Raw genomic sequence first — 23,547 nt, 5'->3', positions numbered from 1 at the left:
TTTTTAAGATTTTATTTATTCACAGAAACACAGAGAGAGAATGAGAGGCAGAGACACAGGCAGAGGGAGAAGCAGGCTCCACGCAGAGAGCCTGACATTTCTTTTTTTTTTTTTAAGATTTTATTTATTCATAGAAACACAGAGAGAGAATGAGAGGCAGAGACACAGGCAGAGGGAGAAGCAGGCTCCACACAGAGAGCCTGACATTTCCTTTTTTTTTTTTTTAAGATTTTATTTATTCATAGAAACACAGAGAGAGAATGAGAGGCAGAGACACAGGCAGAGGGAGAAGCAGGCTCCACGCAGAGAGCCTGACGTGGGACTTGATCCAGGGTCTCCAGGATCACGCCCTGGGCTGCAGGCGGCGCCAAACCGTTGTGCCACCGGGGCTGCCCTCACCTCCATTTCCTAACTTGCAAACCACCCTGCAGAGTGCCTATAGGTCCAGGGCTGCAGATCCCAGCCCAATAGGCTTTTCTATAGCCTAGAAAAAGTTTAGGGATCAGGCTTCTTATACTATTAAGGAGAAATAATACAGTGTGGAGTCAAACTATCTAAACCCCAATCCTAATTCCACCATTTAACAAGCTGTATAAGCTTGGGCCACTTGTTTAAGCTTTCAGAGCTATGGTTTGATATCTTGAAATCTCAGAAGATTGTTGTAGGTACCTGGATGGCTCAGTGGTTCAGTGTCTGCCCTTCATTCAGGCCCTGATCCTGGGGTCCTGGGGTTGAATCCCACATCAGGCTCCTCTCAGGAAGCCTGCTTCTCTCTCTGCCTCTCTCTGTGTCTCTCGTGAATAAATAAATAAAATCTTAAAAAATAAATAAAGAAGATTGTTGTGAGGGTTTTAAAAATAAATGTGAAGTGTTAGAACAATGGCAAACCAGTGCTTGCTATTTAAAATAAAAGAAGAGGTGTATCCACTACCACCTTAGTTCAGTTCCAGGCATGTCTCCAAAATTGTTCTTTTTCTGTGACCTAGCAGAAGTAAGGCCATTCTCTCTTTGCTCCTCTTGATTCCCTTCCCGTGTTAAGGGAACAAAACAGCATGAGAAGAAGTCCATGTATGGAAGCTGACTCAGCCTGGAGTTAATTGTGGTAGGGAAGAGGTTGGGACTCCCATCTCCAGACCAGGACAGGCCCTCTACACACTCCCAGCACCTCATGGTAGAGCTCAGGGAATACTAGAGTTTTCTCTCTCATACTCGGGGAATGCTTCACCAGCCTCTGGATTAACCCTGTCACCTTCTGGAAATTAACTGAGCTTTCTTAACTTTTCAGTATACAACTTCGGAGGAAAGCTTCCCACCATTTAGAGTCATAAACTGAGGAACAGAGAGTGCTGCGCAAACAATGTGACACAACAAAGAACTCTCAGACTCCTTATTTGAAGGTAATGCATCCCATTCAATTTTTTTTTTCCTTAGATGGACTAGAGTGAGTGGCACAAAAGCTAGTGGAGGTGAGCCCTCTGTTGAGGCCCAATTTAGCCTGTTTAGGCTATTTCTGTCTTGTCTTGACCTTTCCCTTGGCTTGACCCTGCTGTATTCTTTCCTGGGCCCCTTCTGTAAGGAGAAAAGAATGAACAGGCTTTGAAGGCTGGAATTTTTGACTCCCAGTTGATTGGTCATCTCCATCTTCCAGTCAGTCGCAACGGAATCGACTGGGAAGAGGAGAACAGAAAGAGCAAGGGTCCAGGATTTTGACTCTCATGTGCCTTGAGTCCTGGGATGTCAAGCAAGGTCCACTCTCATTCTTCATTGAGGTGATGGAGCTGCTAACTACCTCTCTAAGTCAATCAAATGGTCAGTAAACAGGTTCTTGGAAATGTCCGGGCTTGGCCAGGTGCCCAGCTTGGATATTTTTAACTTTCTGGACAGATGGACAGAGGAAGGATTTCAGTTGCTGGGAGGTGAGGTGGGGGCCAGGGGCGTGAGAACTATGTTTCCCTTATATGGTTCTGTGGCTGAAGACCCTCCCTCTCTACTTCACCTGTCTAAATTCTGACTTCCTCTTTCCTCTGCCCCATTCAAAATGAATCCTTCCTTTGTCTCCTTTGTCTCTCCTTCTCCAATTTCACTCCATTCGTGGTTTTTCTTGCCTGTCATACCTTCCAACTCTAAGGAAACTTTGCTTTCTGTGCAAGACCCCAAAATGTTTTTAGCACCATATCCCTGTAGATCAAGGAAAGGGTGGTCAGTCTGTGGCCAATGGCTGCCTTGCTTCTCTTGAAGAAAGAAGTCTGCTAGTGGTACCAAGAGACTTCTCTTCAGCCCTAGTTCTTCAAGCTACCCTGTAGGAGAGCTCCGAACTCCCTTGCAACTTCACACACCTCACTGCTCTGGAACCCTTGGGAACAGAATTTGAGATCTTGAAAGCTAAGATGAGCCTCATATAAAAGTAGAAGAAATATTAGTTGAGATCAGGGGCAGCAAACCAGAGGGTCATTGGTGGAATCAGCTTGCAGACATTTAGAAACCTGTACAGCGGGATCCCTGGGTGGTGCAGCGGTTTGGCGCCTGCCTTTGGCCCAGGGCGTGATTCTGGAGACCCGGGATCAATTCCCACGTCGGGCTCCTGGTGCATGGAGCCTGCTTCTCCCTCTGCCTATGTCTCTGCCTCTCTCTCTCTCTGTGACTATCATAAATAAATAAAAAATTAAAAAAAAAAGATTTAGAAACCTATACAGTTTCTTTCTAAAAATTTGAATTAGTGGTAAACATTTCAAAACCAGATTTCACCAAACTCTACTGTTCTGGCCTCTCTTAAAAAGCAGCCTGCATTCCTTCATGGCGTCCACCCAAGAGAGCCAAAGGGACCAGACAGGCTCTCATTTGCCAGTTTGTTGTCTCACACTCCCTGTTGTTTCAAACTCACCTGCTTTACCCTTTTATACCTGCCTGACTCCTGTATGTGGTATTTAGGTTTCTCTTAAGTTCTTACCTCTACGTAGAGCTTCTCAAATATTTCCTCTGAGGGGACCCCTAAGATTAGGGAGAATGAACCATTTCCCTCAGAGCTTCTGGAACCCTCAAAGTAGCCTGTCAGAAGCTTAAAATGTTGTTGAAGTACCTATTTTATGTATAAAGAGTGCACCTTTCAATTAATAACATACACTATATTTGTGTAGTTTAACATAATAATTTTATCTTCCTCCACCAAATCTTAAAAGTAAAATTGCCAGCCTGGAAGATGTACTGTGTGTATTCTGCAACTCCAAATATTTCTCACCGCATCACCCATAAATAACCCAAGTTAAGCAGGAAGCAAAGAGAGACATGGAAAGAAAGACATGGAGCAAGAGAGTCAACAAGAGGAAAAGAATATAAAAGACAATAAGACTGAGTGATAAGCTCTTTCTGGCCCTAAGTTCCACCTCCTGACCAGGCCTAGTCCAGCCTCTGGAAGTTTGTAGACATCCCTGATGTCTCTGGACAGGTGTTAGAGTGGTAGCTCACAGAGAAAAGCAAGTCTCAAAACAGGAGCCAGGCCAAGTAAGGGAGAGGTGAGGGGCCAAGAGCAGCCAAGTATGGTCAGATGGAAAAGATTGTTTAAGGGCCAGGAGAGAGGCTTGGGGACAGGAAGTGGAAGGCTGAGAAAAGGGCTGCTCAGCATTTACCCTTTCTCCCACTGAGCCCATCTTTGTTTTACTTCCTCTTACCATCCAGTGCCTCAGAAAAATGAAGTAAAAGAGTTACCTTGCCCTCCTTAGATGAGGGACTCTCCTTTCCAGAATGGCTACATCTCCCGCCATAGAGGAGCAGAAGGAAGATGAGTCCCAGGCTTCTTTCCCTGTCCAAATGGGGTTTCATCTTTTCTCTCCCCAAGATAGGAAATACTCCAGATCTGTGTCCCTGACTTGGGTGAGTTTATCCCTCACCATGACCACCCTCATTGGTAAGGTGAAGACAGGTCTAACTAATCTCCCTCCTCTTCTAGTACTATCAATGCTGCCCTGAATGTAACAAAGAAGGTCAAAGACAGGATTTGGATGTTTTCCCTTGACCATTTTATACCAAGAAAGATGGACTCACAGGATGGGGAAGATTCAGGGAGAGGCGGGGGTCCAAATTTTGGGAAGCTTGGTTCATAGCTGAGGATCTAGGAAGGAGGGCTTTGAGAATAGGGAATAGTCCCAGACTCAGAGATCGTGGGGACACAGCCTCTCCCTGCATTGGTCAGGCCTGGGTCTGAGGACCCTTGCTCCTTAAAAAGGTCTTAAAAGTCTTGGGCCTTAGCCTCTCAGGTCCTGCAGTTTGAGCCGATCACTGTCTTCCCACTGAGTCCCCTTAGGCTGGCCAGGAGAACCTTCCTTCCCTTTAAGACACAAAACAGCAAATTAAGTTCTGTTGGAGATAAAGCAAAGGGCTTTTTTTTTTTTAAATTTTTATTTATTTACTTATGATAGTCACAGAGAGAGAGAGAGGCAGAGACACAGGCAGAGGGAGAAGCAGGCTCCATGCATCAGGAGCCTGATATGGGATTCAATCCCAGGTCTCCAGGATCGCACCCTGGGCCAAAGGCAGGCGCCAAACCGCTGCGCCACCCAGGGATCCCAGCAAAGGGCTTTCTGAGGTGATACTAGAACTTCTTATTTTCAGCATTCTGATCCCAAATGACCTTGAGGAGATAGTGGGGCTCAGTAGGGGAAAGGTCACTGGAGAAGGGGTTATACTTGTCTGGCCCAATTAGCTAACTGAGCTATTCCTGTCTAGCTCATTTCTCTTCTCTGTCCTCTGGCCAGACTTGCAAAATGCCTAGAGATAAAGAAGCCCTGCCCCCACTAGCCCCTTCCTCATTCAGAAATTTCTCCATCAAATGGTTTGATTTGAGTCCTGACTTGCAGACTGTGACCTTGAACTCTCCTGCAGGGGTTATCACCTCCCTCAATAGTTGATAGAATTGCTGATCCTCCTGCTACTGGGGCTGAGGCAGTTTCTTGGAAAGGACTGGCTAGATGCCTGAGGTATGTTTAGCTTGCCCAAGCTGAAAATAGGTGGGGAAATCCAGAGAATGGAATGAGCTCAGCAAGAGCTGGACACATCCTGACCTTTGTTCTCAAAACCATTTAGACTCTGGCAGGTGGATCGGCATCGCTTTGAAGGATTCATAGTGGATCTCTAATCCAAATTCTGTCCCATGCGTGAGGCCTGCAGACTTGTGGTGACTTTCCCAAGGCACAAGGCTGTGGAATGGTGAAATCCCATAAACCATAACTCCATAAACATATGACCATAACTACTGCTTTGCTCAGTTGAGACAGCAGCCCTTCCCTTTGGCTTAATCTCAACCAGCCTATGCCTATAGGCCACCCTTCCTTCCTTTCAAAGTTCAAATAGCAATAAAAGTGAATTGAGGGAAATAAGTGTCTTTTCCTCACTACACCACAGGGGCCCTATCTACCTGATATCTGACCTTCCAATTTTCTTGGGTCTCCATTCCCAATCTTCTCAACAACATGTTGCATCCAGGTTTTCCATTCAGCCCTCCTTCACCTCACTTGGGTTCCTGTGGAGTTTGCAGACCCCAACTCTAAAGCTTCCTGCCCAAGGTAGGAGGGGACCAGAAGTTATGGATGGAACATAGGGTAGTGAAGGGTAGGATTCTTGCCAGAGAACCCCCCTCAGCCGGAGGCCAGCATGGGCCTGGCTGTGGGTATGGGAGCAATCTGTTCAACATAAAGCAGGCCCTAGCAGGCAAGGGGGTAGCACAGGGCTGAGCAAGCACTGTGCAGTCCTCTCTAAATGTTTGCAAACAGATGCTCAACCTTTAACCTCTCAGGTGGTCTTCCTGGGATATAAGCACTTGTGATTGGTTACTAGACCTTAGACTTCAGCCTCAGCCTGCTCAGGGAACCTATGGAAAGTAGGGGAGAGGTCAATGGAAACAATCTAGCTATGCTTGGAACAGTTCTGGAATCTGGGGAAGTTGCTAGATCCCATGTCTCTGGCTTTGTTCAGCAAGGTCACCTGCCAAGAGTGGCAGGATGCCAGATAGGAAAGAATCCAAGAATGGTCTGATCTTTTTGCCACTTTGTTTTTGAGGCAGTACAACTGAACCCAAGTGGTCACTCTCACCTTTGCCCTCCTTTCTCCCTTTTCAAGGGGAAAAGATGCATGTGTATGTAGAGGTGGGAGCAGGAGTGTGTTCCCATCCTCCTCTACTGTTTAGAATCTTGTATCCACTCTTTTAAAGTCTCAGGTTGGCAATAGGTGCGATTTGGGGGGATGGCTGTGCCCCCAACATGGACACAGAGATAGCTGGTTAGGTTAGGACTGGTATATGTGGAGGAGGAGGACAGGAGGCAAAAGGAGATTTTTCAGTGTCTTTTACATTTGTTTCTTGCTGACTTCTCCACAGCCACAGTCACAGGCTAAAGTGTAACAGGTCCCTTGGTCCCTCCCCCACCATTCCACTCACCAAGCACCTTGGAGAGCTAGAAAAGGAAACACACAGATCACTGCAAATTGCTCAGTAACTCTGGAATGTTCTCTTTCAATGCCGGCTTCCTCCTCTGTTCTCTTGGCTGCCTCTACCTTAACATCTATTACCATGGCCACACCAGGGTTTCAAGGTGCTTTCCCTCAATGGAGTCACAGCCTCTATCCATTTTTTACAATGGGGTCAGAAATATCTAGCATGACATTGCCAATCTCTATCACTTGAAGCTGAAGATTCAGTTTGCCTGCCTGAATATGGTTGGAAAATTTCTTGAAGGTTCTCTTGCATCCCCTCTTTAGGACTTTCAACTGTTTAGAAGGGTCGCTATGACAGCATACCAGCTTTCGGTGCCTGCCTCGTTATTCAGTCCCTATTCTGGACACGCAGCTCGCCCGTGACTGTTGCATGTCAAGTGGCTGCAACCAATCAGCTCATCGAGGGCTTCATAGGAAGCCAATCAGAGCGTAGGGAAGTGACCTCACCCCAGGGAGAGCTGTGTGGGCGAGAAAGCATCTCTCAGAGCTATGAGTGTCCCTAAGTCACTCCCCTCCTCCCCACCCTCCTTACTTCCTGTAAAGTAATACCGCCTACCCCTCTACCCCAAGAAGGCAGTAGGAAAGGCTAACTAAATTCCACAAAGGAAGAACCAAAAGAGAAGCTGCAAGTCAGCCATAAAGCAGCTTCTGGAAGTAGAGAATGGGGATTCCCTTTTCAGAGACCTATCTTTCAATGTGGAATCCCCCATGCCTGGAAGAGGGTGTGTGCTGAGGAAGAATCAGCACCTCTTCCCTCCTCCCTCCCTGCACCTGGCTTTCTTGACTCTCACAAAAATAGCTGTAATCTTTCCTTGTAAACAAGGACAAGATCAAGGTCAAGTGTGGGAAAGAGAGGGCCGTGTCCACATATGGAAAGAGACAATTGTGTCCCATGGCCTGAGGACCAGGGGCTCAGAAGCCAGCGGGTCTTCAGGGCATGAGGCTATTCTCTCCTACTCACTCTGCACAGCCTCAGCGATGAGTTCCTGAATATTCCCTGGCAGGGCTAGATTGGGAGTGTCCTACATGGGAGTGGGAGGGCAGGGGTAAAGGACAGGAAAGCTGCACCCCCCAGTGTGTCACACTGGACTCTGATGGATAAGGAAAGAATGGCCTAGCTAGGCAACCTTCGTTTCCCTCAAGGCCTCGCCCACCAGGCCTCACCCTGGACAGAGAGACAGATAAAAACATTTTATTTAAAAATATAAAACTGGCCTTACGCCTCCTAACTGCACACACCCTCAATGATCTTTCACTATAAAAAAGTGGCTGGGGAAAAAAAAGTGGGTGGGGACACATGTACAGCTGTTTCAGCTCTAACAACTCGTTTCTTTCGACCCTTCTTTCTTTCATACAATTCAGACATTGGTCTTTTGCCCTTTTCCCAAGCTAAGAGAGGTGACACAAGGGTGGAGGGAGAGGAAGAGTAGAAAAGAGAGCTATCCGTCATCATTTTTCACTTCTGTCTCCAGGGCCAAAGAGTTTCTCTGGACTCTAAGCAAATGCTTTGCCTGTCCATAAAGCCAAATAATAGGCACAGTTACTCTCTCTATCTTAAATCAAGAAAGAGCCGAAGGTCCAGGGTATCATTCAGGGTCCTTCTTCAGTATATAGCCTCATCCATATTGTCATCACTGTCACCCCCAAAGTCCTCTCCATTGTCAAAATACGACATGATGTAATCAGTTTCCTGAAACAGAACAAAAAGGAATCAAAGTCAGGCATGCTTTGGGCCTTCTCCTTCCCCCCCTCCCCAAGAAACCATCCCAGGCCTGGGAAGTCCCTTCTTATACAGTTTCTTCTTTAGAAGAACCTAGGGACACATGAAGTGGAGGCCACTATTCTCTATAGCACATGTCCTTTGGCTCTCCTACCCTCTAGAGAGAACAACCCTGGAGGACCGAGTTGAGACCCACAGAGCTTATGAGGAAGAGAGGGGACCTAAAGGTGGAAGGAGAGCGCTTTCACCTCTTCATGTTCTTCTTCATCATACTCCTCTTCTTCTTCCTCTTCCTTCTCTTCTTCTTCTTCTTTTTCCTCATCTTCCTCTGAAGTCACTTCTTCCTCCTTCTTCTCCAGGGTCTTACATGGAGATGAATAGAAGGAGAAACTCAGACGCAGCTCAGAGGAGGGAAAAGAGTGAGGCACACATGGGCCAAAGGGCAGGAAATGGGACTGGGGTCCAGGTGGTCTCTACGCACACTTCCCCCTTACCTCCAGTTTCTGTATTGTTTCTTCCTTATCTTCTGTGTTCTTAGGGGGCCTCTTGGGGATTAGGATGGTGGTCCCTGGCCAAAGAATCAAAAGGTGAACCATTAGAACAAACTTCTTTTTTTCTTTTTTAGCAAACTTCTTTTTTAGCTTATTAGAGCTTATTAGAAAGCTCTTGCAGAGACAATGTCACTCTGCTGCCCTCATGTGGCCACCATGGCATCCAGCTACAATACTGGGTGGAACCGGTTAGAAACTGGGAGGGCAGGCAAGACCACAGACAGCCTCTGCCCTCCAGCTGATGAAGGAAATCTCTCCTCTGCCTCCTTTTCCCAGATACACTCACGTTCCTTCTGTAGCTTCCGCACTCGGATCTTTAGCTCCCGAGGTAAACGTCGCCAATCTGGGAACAGTGGGGACATAAAAGTCAGAAAGACCCTGCCTGGGGTCTCCTATGAATAATTGGTTTTAAAGAAAGGTAAGAGTCAGGATGATGGTGAGGAAGGAAGGGGTCGGGTCAAAGTTACTGAGAACAAAACTGTGGTTTGGATGCCTCCAGGGAAGAGGGGCTATTTCATAGATTTTCAGGTAGAGTCTGAGAGTGTTTTGTAGTACAACTAGGACTCCAGTTTATAAATACTGAGTAGAGTGGGGGAGGAGGAGGTGGACAGAGAAAGGTGAATGGGTTGGTGGCTTTTGGCAGCCAAAAGGCAGTCAATGAAAGGGCCATCACTTACCAGGGTTCCAATCAATGGCATTGTCAATCGGCCCTGACATCTGATATTTGTCTGAGTAACGCTCCACATCTGAGGGGTTAGAGGCCAAGGGTCAAAGTTTTATCCTTTCAGAGCCCTAGAACAGGGTTGTTCCTAAGGGCCCAGCCCTCTCAATACTCAGCATGCATTGTCTGTTCCTTCACCCCAAACCCAGAGCCCAGGTGGTCAGCTTCAGTGAGGATCTTCAACACTCTTCTACCTTGTCCCTTTGCCACCCCAAATTATAATGTTTTTGTTCTCTCCCTTAACCCAAAGGCACAGCCATACTGAGAGGTAGTTTGGTTCATGGGAAAATATACTAAAGAGCAAGAGATCAGGGTTTCAGTCTTCCCTTTCTCTCTGTTAATAGGGCTACCAGGCAAGTCCTTTCACCCCTGAGCTGCAGCTTCTAAGGCTTCAACTGGAAAGCACTATTTGTCAATATACTCAAACACTGCACTTGCACACTTGTTGGTGAATAGCCATTATCCCAAGCCTCCTAAGAGACTCCCCTTCTCTGGTCCCTCCTGGTCTCCCTGACCTCTCCATAATCCTGCTGACCTTAGGAGGGCTTCTCAGACACCCAGCATTAGCCTCCCTTCTTATTGCTTGGTGCTTGTAACATCCAAACTGTTAAAAATGTTGATGTATCTCACTTATACCTATGAAATGAGCACCCTGATGTTTAACCTCCTACTATCCTAAGACTGTTGTGAGACTCAGAACAAACCACGAATACTATAATACCTTTCAAAGGCAGGGGTAATTGTTATCATCTCCCCAGTTAGACAGTGAGCTTCCTGTGCCTCTTCTGGCCTCTCTGGCCCTCCATGGCGCTGTGTCTAGGACACTGCTCATGAAAGGCACTCAGAACATGATGCTAACATTCCAACTGACCTCTCTTGGGGACAGCTGGCCGGATGAAGTAGGGGAGCTGCCTCATGGCCCCTCGTAGCTCCTGCTTCAGTGCCAGGACATATTCCCCTTCCTCTCCTGAGGTCAGAGGCACGGGGCGGAACTCCAAGGGCTAAGGAAACAGGGGCAGTGGTCAGTTCAGGCGGGGGTGAAACACTAGAGTACAAACCTAGAAGGGTCTCTCCCCCTCATGCAATCCAATGCTCCCACTGAACAGACGGCCAAAGAAAAATGGGGAGAACAACACAGCATTTTGAAAGCTGGGGAGCTGGGAGTGTAAGAAACTACTTTGCCTAGAAAACATCCCATGTGGGTTGGAAGCACAGAGACAGGAAGAGGCAAGATGAGTTTTATAGTGGCCCACGAGGAATCCAGGATCATATACAGTCAGCCAGGGGCACACAAGTGGGGGAGACACTCACAGGGAAGAGTGGAGAAGGCTGCAGGGTGGGTGGAGGCAGAGCATCGCCCTTCCCAATGCCCACAGCTTCCATGTTGAAGGTCAGCTGGCCCCGGCCACGACCCCGGCCCCCACCCCGACTGGCCATGGTGGAGGGGGCCTGGGTATTCAGTGATCCAGTGAGAAAAACCTGATAAAGACAAAAACAAAAAGTATAGTAGAATGATAGGAAGCCAGGGAGGTACAAGATACTCAATTTTTTCTCCTTAAGATCCAAAAAGCCAGTATAATTCAACAAATTTTGGTGGGGAAGGCATTGTACCAAGGAGGGTATTTCTGGAAATACAGATATGGATGAGATATGATCCCAACAGGACAGATATTTGCAATATAGTATAACTGTAGAACAGAAAGAAAAGTAGGGATGCCTGAGTGGCTCAGTTGGTTAAGACTCCTTGATTCTGGCTCGGGTCACGATCTCAGGGTCATGATCTCTGGGTCATGGAGCCCTGCATTGGCTCCACACTCAGTGCAGAGTCTGCTTGGATTCTCTCTCTCTCTCTACCCCCCCACCCCCGCCCCACTCTTTCTTTCTTTCTCCAATAAATAAATCTTTTTTTTTTTTTTTAAGGTGAAAGTGATTAGACCCTTGGACAAAATTTCCTTCCATCCCCAAGATAATTTGATATTTGTCACCATCTGCATATCTCTATATAATCTTTGAACTTTTTCTCTCCCTGGCTTTCTACACCCAATTGGGCCCCAATTCAAGCTAATGCAGTGAATTTAGCAAAACATTTATTAAGCATCTACTATGGAAAAGGTAGTGTGCCAGGCACTGTAGGGGCACAGGGAGAGGTCAGTCATCAGTCTCACTGTCAGTGGTGGGAGGTAGGGGTGAAGAGAATCATTACAATCAACTTATTATTATTTGAAATACCACTGAGAAGCACAGAATCTTAGAATTGGAGGGACCGATAGAAGTATGTAGTCTAAACCCCTTCCCAATGCAGTACTCCACTCTGTACGTTCTTAGTCATTCAAATTCCAGTGGCATTTTCTATTGAGAGGGTGTTCATTCTTCCCCAAGGCCGCCCATCCCATAGTGACCAACTCTGATGAACTGCAAGTTTCTTCTACTACTAGACTGAACTCTGCTTCTTGTCACCAACCTTGAGGGGCCAGTCAGAAGCAGACAGGATGGAGGGTAAAGTTACCAAATGAAAATGAAACTTCCAAGAAATGATATTCCAGTGACAAAGAGCACACCTAGCACCCACATCTTGGTCTCTAATACCATTTACCAACAAAAGGAATCAGGGCTTCTTGGAGGAATGGCTGATTCTAGGGTTGGGAAGGAAACATATAAGGTGAGCCTGAAGCATATTCTGGTACTGGAAAGCAAAGAAGTACTCAAAACTACAACACGCATACATTGGTGGGGCTATGTCAAAGGGGCACAAAAGTCAACTGAAAGACCTCCCAATGGCCAAAGCTGGAAGAATTTGACAATGAAATAAAATAAAGTAGTATTAGATTATAATCCTAAAGTATAATATAAATATCCACAAGTCCATACTGATATAAATAAGCGATTAAATAAGTTATGGGGGAGAAAAGACAAACCTCTCGTACAGGATTCCAAATAAATTATGTAGACTCCACCTTGAAAAGAAAGAGTATAACGAGTATAACTTTCCACTCTTTATTTTTTTTTTTTTTTTATTCTTTTTAAAATTTTATTTATTTATTCATGAGAGACAGAGAGAGAGAGAGAGAAAGAGGCTGAGACACAGGCAGAGGGAGAAGCAGGCTCAATGCAGGCAGAGGGAGAAGCAGGCTCCATCCAGGATCATGCCCTGGGTCGAAGGCAGATGTTCAACCGGTGGGCTACCCAGGTATCCCAACTTTTCAGTCTTTAAGTGTAGGCTATACATAGGGAATTTTGTCTAATTCAGCTTTGGAAAGGGGGGAGTAACTAACTCTACAGTGGAGAAACTAAACAAACACTACTTTAGTTAGGTGACCAAGGTCAAAATCAACAATATTAAATTATGTTGCTAGTAAGGGTACATACCCTTAATATGATGAGAGAAGGGAGAAAGCTAGGAAGACTGGGATGGTGAGAGGAGGCTTGATGCATTACAAGGTCTCAAGTTTGGAAGAGCTTCAGAAATCATGTAATCATTCATTCAACAAATAATTATTGAGCATTTACTATATGCCAGACATAATGCTAGACAATGGAGATCATAGTGAATCCTCTACTCTAGACATGTATCCTTCCTCTGATAAACCATATTTAGTAAGTTGTTTTCCAGTTTCTATTTAAACGTCTTGGGATCCCTGGGTGGTGCAGCGGTTTAGCGCCTGCCTTTGGCCCAGGGCGTGATCCTGGAGACCCGGGATCGTGTCCCACGTCGGGCTCCCGGTGCATGGAGCCTGCTTCTCTCTCAGCCTGTGTCTCTGCCTCTCTCTCTCTCTCTCTCTCTCGCTCTGTGACTATCATAAAAAAAAAAATTTAAACATCTTTAGTAAGAGGGCTCTCTAGCTCACTTTGCATATTATTCCATTTTTGGATATTTGTTCTTCAATTAATATCCAGCAAATACTCTAAACAAGAAATATATGGCTCAACAAAATGCCCTGGTTCATGAAAAAAAAAAAAGATTTAGAAATATGTATAAGATCATCTATTTTGTCAAACACATACATACACACTTATGATGAAAAAAAGTTGTTCTTAAAGGATACACACTGAAAATTAATGTTGGTTAATTTGAAGTCATAGGGTTTTGCATTTTTGGGGGGTTCTGTGTATTTTAAAGTTTGTTTTCTATACTGAATAGGTATTGCTTTTGTAATAAGAGAAAAATAATAATTAAAAATATAGCAACAGAACAGCAGATGAGATTAATATATATCAGAAGAAGGAGGGAGTGGAAAAATGTGTGTCTGAAGAATTTGCAAAGTTTTAGGTCCAACAAAAAATGTAAGGAAAAATGGCTATTAGTTAATAGATTAAACTGTGATCTGATTGAAAGAACATATTAGGGGAGAAAGGATGTTTCAACAACACTAGAGAAGGAGAAAGAATTTATGAGCATGTCTTCAGGCCCTTTCAAAGGAAAAGACACTCTAACCAACTGGTTCAGGTATCTTTTCACCTGACAAACCCAGGTCTAGCAGTGGGGATGATAACTGGTTTGATTGTGGTGCAATAAGGAGTCAAGAAAAGACTCCACTTCTAGATACTAACCCAAGGACATGGGGTAAAAGGAAGACAAAATTTTATTTAATTGAGACAATAAACTGGTGGTTGGAAAACTGTAAACCATCCATCTCTACTTCACTTGGGTCAGGAATCTACGGTGTGTCTCTTCTATTAAAGATTGTGATTGAGTCTAAATTCTTGAGATATTTAGGGTCTTCTATAATCTGGTCCCAAACAGCTTTTCCTTATCATCAACCCTCCCTAGAGCTCACCCTTATACTGCCTTTCCCCCAAATAACATCTCATATATATGATACTGACTGTGCTATATTGTGGTAGAAATTACTAAGAAGCAGGCTTCAACAAAACATACAAAGACAGTATATGTAGTGGTTAAGAACATGAGTTTGGGGCAGCCCCGGTGGCGCAGCGGTTTGGCGCTGCCTGAAGCCCGGGGTGTGATCCTGGAGGTCCCGGATCGAGTCCCACATCAGGCTCCCTGCATGGAGCCTGCTTCTCCTTCTGCCTGTGTCTCTGCCTCTCTCTCACTCTCTCTGAATGAATGAATGAATGAATGAATAAATAAATAAATAAATAAATCTTTAAAAAAAAAAGAACATGAATTTGAATTCTGTCATTTCCTAGCTATACAACCTCCAGCAGTTTATTTAATATCTCTAAATCTGTTTCTTCATCTGTAAATGGGAATAATAATAAAAACATCTTAACTCATTCAACAAATATTTACTGGGTGCTTGTTATATGTCAGACACTGTTCCAAGAGCTAGGGATATAGCAGTGAGCAAAACAAAAACTGCTTTGCCCATGTAAGATGGAGCTTACATTCTGGTGGAGTTATCAATATACAAATATTTCAAGGCCTGAGACTAGGTGGAATGCCTAACAGGGTAGATGTGAACAGAGGAAAGAAGAGATCCAGAAGCTGAAGCCTAGAGCACTCTAATACTTAGGATTTGCTCTATTTGTGATAAATAAGACAAAGAGTTAATACTCATTATATGAGAACTTATGGAAATCCAAATGAAAAAAATCATACCAATAGAATAAGTGCAAAGGACACTAATAGGCAATTGACAAAAGAGTAATTAATAAAACTGCTCTTCACCTACCAAAATTTTTTTAAAGATTTTATTTATTTATTCATGAGAGACAGAGAGAGAGGCAGAGACACAGGCAGAGGGAGAATCAGGCCCCATGCAGGGAGCCTGATGTGGGACTCCATCCTTGGTCTCCAGGATCAAACCCTGGGCTGAAGGCGGCGCCAAACCGCTGAGCCACCCGGGCTGCCCTTCACCTACTAAATTGACAAAGACTTAAAAAATAATCAGGCTGCCAGGTTTTTTTGAGATGGACATTCTCATACCTCATTGGAAGGATTGTGTTTATACACAATCTTTCAGGGGAGCTATTTGGCCATTTGAATCAACAGCCTTTTAAATGTTCATAGCCTTAATCCAATAGTCCCACTTTAAAAATAATCCATCCTAAAGAAATCATCATATATAAAATCAGATATATAAGGATGGTTCCATAGAACTATCCATGGTAGCAAAACTTCTGAAATAACCTAAATGGGCCAATGAAAAATGAATGGTAAAAAAAAAAAAAAATCAAATATCCATTTTAGATTATTATATAGAAAGAAAAATGACTTCAAATAATATTTTTTTCAAATAATATTTAAAGGCAAAAAATGTTCACGATATAAAGTGGAGGGAAACATGATATAAAATTGTATTTGTTGTATAGCCTGACTTATGTAATATATATACACACACACACATATGTATACAGAAAAGAAATCGAAAGGATAAATATTAAAGTAATAATAATGGTTATCAGGGATCCCCGGGTGGCTCAGCAGTTTAGCGCCTGCCTTCAGCCCATGGCGTGATCCTGGAGTCCCAGGATCAAGTCCCACGTCGGGGTCCCTGCATGGAGTCTGCTTCTCCCTCTGCCTATGTCTCTGCCTCTCTCTGTGTGTCTATCATGAATAAATAAATAAAATCTTTAAAAAATAATAATGATTATCACTAGATCATGGTCATGAAACAATAGGCATTTTTATTTATACACTATGTGTTTCCAAATTTTCTAGAATAGGCATTTTTATTTATACCTTTATAGTTTCCAAATATTCTAGAATAAATACATATTAGTTCTTTAATCAGAAACCAAAAGGGATAGTTTTCTTTATTTTTAAGAATGCTACCACTGGGACAGCTCTCCCTCTTTTACAATGAAAGTAAGGAATGCATTTCGTTGACTACATATTTGTTTAGAATATTTTTTGGACATTAATTGAAGAACAAATATCAAAAATGGAATGACCTGCAAATTGAGGTAGGAAGTCCTTTTTAAAATAGAAATGAGGTAACAATTTACTAACTATAGTTTATCAGAGTAAGGATGCATGTCTAAAGTCGAGGATTCACTATGATCCCCACTGTCTAGCTGTGTCTGGGTTACAGTAGGTGCTCAATAAATATTTGTTGAATGAATGAATGAATGAATGAATACATGATTTCTGAGAGCTCTTCCACACTTGAGACCTTGTGATTTATCAAGTCTCCCCTTACCATCCCAGTCCTCCTAGCTTTCTCCCTTTTCTGGCCTATGGGTGCTATTATATCACAAACCACTAATTTAAGAGATCTTAATTAGATTACTGTATTGCATTTTAATTGTCTTTTATTAATTGTTCTCCAATTACGTTAGGAGTTTAAATTCTGCCTTCCCAACCAATTCCATTCAATTAACCTTTATTGGGCACTTCCTATTAAGTACAAGAACCTGCCTGCAAAATCTTATAGTCTCAGAACAGAAACATTAGAGAGCTCAGTAAGTGCTCTAATGGAGGTATGCGTAAATACTACCGTCAGACTGGGGAACGGCTATTGGGGGGGGGGGGGGGAGAAGGAGAAGAAGTAGAGGAGGAGGAGGAAAAGAAGAAAAAAGGCAGTCGAGGAAAGCTACAGGTAGGAGGTAATATTTCAGCTGAGTCTTGATAGGTAACAGGCGTTCGTCAGACTCTTAGACAAGGAAATATTATTAATAGATTCAGGGGAAGCTGATGCCGTAGCAAAGAGTCAGGAATACAAGGTGAGCCTTCCACACTTTGTGCTTTAATATCTCTCCTGTATGCATGAAAGAAAACTGCAGTTCTCTGGTATATATAATCGGTACAGCAATAGGAGCCCTTAAGGGAAAGGGAAGAAGAGTAGGAAACCAGAGGGGGCTGGATCCAGCAGCCTCCCGGAAAGCGTTGTCTGTCTCGCAGCTTGGCCCTGGTGAACTAGTTCGGGAGGTGTGGGACTGGACCAGGTCAGAGCCCCCAGGACCAAGCCTTACCTGCTGCCCCTCCCCCACGCGGAGCCCACGTCGCAGCCAACTTGAAATTTGCTGGTCTTCCTCTAGCTGGTGGCGCTGTAGGTCCGCCTCTCAGAGCTCCCCATTGGTGCGTCCTCCCGGCCAATCTAGGAGAAGACGAGGAGGGAGATCCGCCCACTTGAAGCCGAAGAGAGGCAGGGAGGGGGAGAGGCAGCCTGAACCCAGGCTTGGGAAGCCCCGCGCAGCGTGATGGCAGATGGGGTTGCAAAGTCAACGAGGAGTCGGTTATTTCCGAACTCATCTCAAATGGGGGAACTGCTGGCTAGCGAGAGTCCACAGAGGGAACCTGACACTTAGATCTCACCGAGGAACTCTGTTGAAGAAGCTCCCAGATAAATGATCTGTTGGTTCTTTAGGGATCAGCCTTTTTGTGACATGGGCTTCACAGCCTGGCCTCTCCTCCGTGACTCCGACCTTCCCTACTAATCCTACATTGCTTCCCTCTAGCGCCACAAATGAATACTTCTTTTCTAATTTTATTTTTTCCCTGTGCGTTGCTGTCATGTCTGCGAGAAGATGGGAGGAAAGTTTGGGGAAGGAAGGATTAGGAATCAGAGAACCAGAGTTGGGGAAGTAGGACAAAGCCCAGTGTTTCCCTCACTTTCTATTTTCTTCCAGCTCCTCCTAGCCCTTGGTGAAGGGGGCACGGTGGCAAGTGTGGATGGGGGGGTGGTGGTGGTGGAAAGGAATCCTACTTTCACACCCACACATAACAAACCCCCACAAAACAACTCCAGAAACAGAGCAATAATAATTCAGAGTGGTGATAAAAATGTAGGAGTTAGTCAAGAAAATAATCCCAGACGTCAGAGAAAATGTTGCTGGGAGTGAAGCCTCTGGACTTGGAAGGCTGTAGGTGTAGTGGCAAGTGCCCAGTCTTTGAATAGGACAGAAACAGAGCTATGAAGCTTTGGAGAACTTGCTTAACCTTACTAAGCCTCAGCTTTTTCACCTATAACAAGGAGATTCCTACCTTACAATATTGTGAGGATTGGAAATAAGGTATGTGAAGTACTTAGCATACAGTTGGTGTCTAGTAAATGGTAGCTAGGAAAAATGGGTAGCTTCCCTGCAATATTTCTCCCTCTCCTTCTCCAGGAACATTATTTTTAGTATCTTGTGTCTTTAGTATCTTTAGTATCTTCTGGTCTCAATTATCTCAGGTGAGTTTTCCAAATCCTTGGGATGTTTTTCCTCATTCTCCACTTCCCCTCATGCATTCCAGCTGGACACAAACTCCTTCCTAAAATATGCAGATGGAAGCTATGGTAACCATGGAGATAGGGCAGGTGGCTAGGAGAGGCAGAGACAGGCAGCAGAAGAGACCAATTAGGATTGCCACAAATAGGCAGAGAAGACTTAAGGAGTGATTGGACAAGGACCTCCAAGCAACATGGAAAAATAATGAGTCTAAGCAAGATTGAATGTAAAGAGATGCAATGAGAAAGGGATGTGTTACAAGATTCTGCCCCCTTTTCCTTCTCCCTCTTCCCCTCCAAGAATATGGGGAGGAAAGCATCTGGGAATGCCCCATGGTATACCTTAAAATGACCTCATATATCCACTCTCCTCATACTTATCTGAAGTCTGTACAAGGGATCTGAGGTCCAAGTGTATCTGTGCTGTGCTCCGTTTTGGGGGAGATAGAGTGAGAATGTACGGCGCTGTGTCTGGCTCCAGCTCTCCCTGACATGTAAACTGCAAGGAGGCAGCCAGATCTCTTGCTTCTCTCTGCGCAGTATGGACCTGGCTGGGGATCCCAATCGCCTCTCTCCACCTCTGCACAGTGTGCCATGTGCTGTGTGTGGCAGGTCAGATCTGGCGCACAGGCGCGCTTAAACACACCCAGCGCGGAGAATGGGGCTCTGCTCAACGAAGAATTGGGATGGTCCCAGTCTGGGTCGCGGAGGAGTCTCATAAAAAACATTTAGGTTTGTTGGGGATGAGGGGAGGTCGGCTAAGCAAGAGAAGTCAGGATTGGAGCCTCTAGGTTTTCAGGCTTTATGTCTGCATGGGTGGGGGAACGGTTTGGTGCCCGACGCCCCCACCCGCAGAGACTAGGCTATAAATAGCAAAGCAGAGCTCCGCCCCCCCCCCCCCCCCCCAGTTTCTCTCCTCCCGAGCCGGCGCCGTGCCCGGGGCGCACCAGGAGGAGGGACCAGGATCCGGTGCCCGGGCGCAGATACTGACACCAAGGGAATCCGGGTGCCCCTCCCCACGCCATGTGGGCCCCCGGGAACCCAGCTCCGCCACCCAGGCTGCCCCATGGCCCTGGCCTCAGTCCTGGCCCGGCGGAGATGCTGCGGACATTCAGGTACCTATTTGGGCGCATAGCCTGGGAGGGAAAGAGCAAGGAGTGATGGGGAACCTAGCAGGGGCAAAAGAAACCCCCAATTCTCCCCCCCCCACCCGTTTTAGGTCCCAAATGCAAGCTGCTTCCCTCCCCCCACTCAATTTTTGGGGCTGTGGCAACCTAAAAGAGGTTAGGAATGGGAATTATGTGTGTGAATGTATGGGTGCATGTGTGTGGGTGGGTGGCGTTCAGCATCCTAGGAAGGGGTATTCCAAGTGCGGGTAAGAAAAGGGGGATGCTGGAAAGGTCTGATAAGCCGTGGGGTGAGGGTGGGGGTGCGGTATCCCTGCGCGTGCACGTACGCATTTGCACGCGCGCTCGTCCTTCATTGCGGGTGCACCCTTCCCACCTCCTTAGGCATGCGCTGGGGGGAGGGGGCGGCTCAAAGGCATGAGATAAAGGAAGGGCTGTGTGCCGGTGCCGTAGAGATCACCCCACGCCGTATCCGTCCACTGGTGCCTCAGTTTCCCTGCCTGACTCCGTCAATAATCTCTCTCTCTCTTTCTCGCAGGGATTGGCTTCGCCACTGAGCCCCCAGGCCTCCGCCAGCCACCACCCCCACGCCCCTAGACAGCCTTGGCGGGCCCCAGTCCCGGCTCCATTGGTGCTCTCGCCCCTGCCGCAGCTATGCTGCACACCGAGGGCCACGCTCTTCTCCGGGCGGTGGGTCAGGGTAAGCTACGCTTGGCCCGTTTGCTTCTGGAGGGAGGCGCCTACGTGAATGAGGGTGATGCCCAGGGGGAGACTGCGCTAATGGCGGCCTGTCGGGCCCGTTACGACGACCCCCAAAACAAGGCGCGCATGGTACGCTACCTCCTGGAGCAAGGCGCGGACCCCAACATCGCAGACCGCCTGGGGCGCACGGCGCTGATGCACGCCTGCGCCGGGGGTGGGGGCGCCGCCGTGGCCTCGCTGCTCCTCGCCCACGGTGCGGACCCCTCGGTGCGCGATCACGCGGGCGCCTCCGCGCTCGTCCACGCCCTGGACCGCGGAGACCGCGAGACCCTCGCCACGCTGCTGGACGCCTGTAAGGCCAAGGGCACGGAGGTCATCATCATCACCACCGACACCTCACCCTCCGGGACCAAGAAGACACGGCAGTATCTCAATTCCCCACCGTCCCCGGGGGTGGAGGACCCCGCTCCCGCTCCTCCTAGCCCCGGGGTCTGCACGTCGCCTTCCGAAATCCAACTGCAGACTGCAAGAGGAGGAGGAGGAGGAGGAGGAGGAGGAGGAGGAGGAGGAGGAGGAGGAGGAGGAGGAGGGGCAGGGGGAGGAGGAGGAGGAGGACGGGGGTTGCTGTCTCCTCGCGCTCAGGAAGAAGAGGAGAAGCGGGACGTGTTCGAATTCCCTCTTCCTAAGCCCCCTGATGACTCCTCCCCTTCTGAGCCGCTACCCAAACCGCCCCGTCACCCTCCAAAACCGCTCAAAAGGCTCAACTCGGAGCCCTGGGGCCTAGTGGCCCCTCCTCAACCGGTCCCGCCCGCTGAAGGGAGGCCGGGGATCGAGCGCCTGACCGCGGAATTCAACGGCCTGACTCTGACCGGTCGACCCCGTCTGTCCAGACGTCACAGCACTGAGGGCCCGGAGGACCCGCCCCCGTGGGCGGAGAAAGTGACGGGTGGGGGTCCTCTGTCCCGCCGAAACACTGCGCCAGAAGCTCAGGAGTCTGGTCCCCCTTCAGGGCTGAGGCAGAAACTGAGCCGCATGGAGCCGGTGGAGCTCGACACCCCCGGGAATATGTGCCCCGACTCGCCGGAGTGCAGTCGCGTGGCCCTGGAGCGCCGCCGCTACAGCGCCTCCCCGCTGACCCTCCCTCCAGCGGGCTCGGCTCCCTCCCCGCGTCAGTCCCAGGAGAGTCTGCCCGGGGCTGTGTCTCCGCTCAGCGGACGGAGGCGGAGTCCCGGGCTGCTGGAGCGGAGGGGCTCGGGGACGTTGCTCCTGGACCACATTGCGCAAACGCGGCCTGGTTTCCTGCCCCCGCTCAACGTCAGCCCCCACCCTCCCATCCCCGACATTCGCCCCCAACCCGGAGGTCGGGCGCCTTCTCTGCCCGCCCCTCCCCATGCGGGGGCGCCAGGCTCTCCTAGGACCAAGCGCAAGTTGGTGAGGCGCCACTCCATGCAGACTGAGCAGATCCGCCTGCTAGGGGGCTTCCAGAGTCTAGGCGGGCCGGGGGAGCCAGGGCGCTGAGAGGAGTGAGAGGAGCCGAGGAGGGTGGGGATCAGGGCCTTGATGGGACAGGTGGCAGAACCAGCTCTCTCTCTCACACACACACACACACACACACACACACACACACACACACATACACACCACGGACATAGGGGTCTCTTGCATGTGCTCCTGGGCATGGTGCACGCACACATGGGTAAAAAAAGTGTCCACAAGCACAGTACTCTTATTCGCAGGGAAGGGTAAGTACTCTCTTTACTGGGCGTATAGACACGTGCATTCATGTCCTGGTCACTTCACATGCATATGGGATACTTGTGTACCCATTCATAGGGATGGCACACACAGGGCCACTTGTGCTAGGGCCCCTACTGGGTCCCAAAGTCACTTGCACTTGTTCAGAAGCAGTAGGGAACCCCTACCTATGGATAGTCTCCAATCTCTTTGCCCTCTTGCAGAAGCAATCCCCTACTTTCCATGTATGCCCTGCAACACAGCCCGTTCATGACTTTGCACACTCTACCCCCTTCCTGGATATCCCATCCTGTTGTGTAGGTCTTGCTTCTCTCTCCAGGCCTGGCTCCTTGTTCACACCCTGCTTCCAGCCCTAACCACTTTTCAGAATATCTTCTTCACTCTCCTTGGGATTTTCCTGCAGCAACTCCCAGCCTCAGTTCTGCTGCTGTCTTTTTTGCTCTCAGCTTTACTTCTCAACTTCCTGCTTTTTAATCCCACCTCATTCCCCCAAACAATACAGCAGGTTGTCTCATTTTCCCAGGGGTGGGTCATGGGCTCTATGCTGCTCTTCTGTCTGTCTGAGCTTATGAACACCCCCACAGGTAGAAGTGGGGAGTAATCTTAAATCACTCCTCTCTCCACTTGACATATCAAATAAATGTGTTCAGAAGTCTGTGTTTTGTCACTTCTGCCTGAGGGTGTGGGGTGTGGGGAGTGAGGAATGGGGAGGGAGGGTGATGCTAACTATAGCTATAATGATCTAGGGGATACTTAGAGGTTCCAGCCACCTTTGTGGGGGACCAACTGACCAACTATGATTGCAGAAGAAAAGATAAGTGTCCTGTGTCCTGAAGGTTTTAAGGCATTTGACAGGCTTTCATTGACCCAGTCTCCCCTATGTCCATCCTCAAATTCTTTAAGATTTCTACAAAAGTACTTCCTACAAAAATTACCTCTCTCCACCATCAACAGATATACCCGAGTAGATTCCATCCCTCTTTCAAGTTTCTTATTTCATGACCATTCCCAGTTATTCCTTTGGGTTCTAATTTTCATCTCACCAGGTGCATTTCATCCATTTTTTCTACTCTTTTAAAAAAGTTTTTATTTATTTATGTAATCTCTACACACAAAGTGGGGCTTGAACTCTTGAACTCACAACCCCGAGATCAAGAGTAGCATGATTTTCTGACTGAGCCAGCCAGGTCTTTTTTTTTTTTTTTTTTTTTTTACTTCTGGCTTTTATTTCCCCAACCCGAGTCACTGCAGAGTGAGAAAAGAGAGAGAGAAAACTAGCATAACCTCACCTAGGTAAAAATGGCATGATGGTCAACTGACAAATTATGCATAGTGTGTATCTGTGTAAGAGTAATCAGAGGAACCCAGCCTGACAGGT

At 47.2% G+C, this 23,547-nt stretch overlaps 2 protein-coding genes across 14 annotated transcripts; one reads left to right on the top strand and one right to left on the bottom strand.

Moving 5' to 3' along the window:
- The first annotated feature begins 998 nt into the window (after positions 1 to 998).
- On the top strand, positions 999 to 22,824 carry ANKRD34A (ankyrin repeat domain 34A). 12 transcript variants are annotated; one of them, XR_005372710.1, is made up of 5 exons: positions 1,022 to 1,171; positions 1,286 to 1,397; positions 1,649 to 1,809; positions 4,876 to 4,970; positions 5,077 to 7,730. XR_005372710.1 is itself a non-coding variant. In XM_038562051.1 (5 exons), exon 5 carries the CDS (start codon positions 20,367 to 20,369, stop codon positions 21,930 to 21,932), a length of 1,566 nt encoding a protein of 521 aa, XP_038417979.1. In that variant the 5' UTR covers positions 1,024 to 1,171; positions 1,286 to 1,397; positions 1,649 to 1,809; positions 19,805 to 19,868; positions 20,251 to 20,366; the 3' UTR covers positions 21,933 to 22,824. The 12 variants fall into 12 exon arrangements, 10 of the variants coding, with proteins under 10 accessions (XP_038417981.1, XP_038417979.1, XP_038417984.1 ...); XM_038562051.1 differs by lacking the exons at positions 4,876 to 4,970; positions 5,077 to 7,730 and adding exons at positions 19,805 to 19,868; positions 20,251 to 22,824 and having other exon boundaries at positions 1,024 to 1,171; XM_038562053.1 differs by lacking the exons at positions 4,876 to 4,970; positions 5,077 to 7,730 and adding an exon at positions 20,251 to 22,824 and having other exon boundaries at positions 999 to 1,102.
- On the bottom strand, positions 6,472 to 20,707 carry POLR3GL (RNA polymerase III subunit GL). 2 transcript variants are annotated; one of them, XM_038562059.1, is made up of 10 exons: positions 20,553 to 20,701; positions 17,348 to 17,472; positions 12,388 to 12,426; positions 10,784 to 10,951; positions 10,344 to 10,473; positions 9,429 to 9,497; positions 9,038 to 9,094; positions 8,695 to 8,768; positions 8,449 to 8,562; positions 6,472 to 8,170 (listed from the first exon to the last, which is right to left on the bottom strand). In XM_038562059.1, exons 4-10 carry the CDS (start codon positions 10,907 to 10,909, stop codon positions 8,084 to 8,086), a joined length of 657 nt encoding a protein of 218 aa, XP_038417987.1. In that variant the 5' UTR covers positions 10,910 to 10,951; positions 12,388 to 12,426; positions 17,348 to 17,472; positions 20,553 to 20,701; the 3' UTR covers positions 6,472 to 8,083. The 2 variants fall into 2 exon arrangements, with proteins under 2 accessions (XP_038417987.1, XP_038417986.1); XM_038562058.1 differs by lacking the exon at positions 12,388 to 12,426 and having other exon boundaries at positions 20,553 to 20,707.
- Positions 22,825 to 23,547: the final 723 nt, after the last annotated feature.

Source organism: Canis lupus, chromosome 17, assembly GCF_011100685.1.
Source record: "Canis lupus familiaris isolate Mischka breed German Shepherd chromosome 17, alternate assembly UU_Cfam_GSD_1.0, whole genome shotgun sequence".
Classification (NCBI taxonomy): Eukaryota; Metazoa; Chordata; class Mammalia; order Carnivora; family Canidae; genus Canis; species Canis lupus.
The sequence above is the reverse complement of the archived record's forward strand: the minus strand, read 5'-3'. Positions and strand labels throughout refer to the sequence as shown.

What these genes read in the sequence shown, in the direction of transcription:
- POLR3GL (XM_038562058.1), bottom strand. Translation starts at nt 10,909, where the DNA reads ATGGCCAGTCGGGGTGGGGGCCGGGGTCGTGGCCGGGGCCAGCTGACC. An exon ending in AGCCTTCTCCACTCTTCCCT is followed by an intron (nt 10,474 to 10,783) that starts GTGAGTGTCTCC and finishes CTGTTTCCTTAG; the next exon opens with CCCTTGGAGTTCCGCCCCGT. An exon ending in GCGGAAGCTACAGAAGGAAC is followed by an intron (nt 8,769 to 9,037) that starts GTGAGTGTATCT and finishes TTCTTTGGCCAG; the next exon opens with GGACCACCATCCTAATCCCC.
- ANKRD34A (XM_038562053.1), top strand. Translation starts at nt 20,367, where the DNA reads ATGCTGCACACCGAGGGCCACGCTCTTCTCCGGGCGGTGGGTCAGGGT.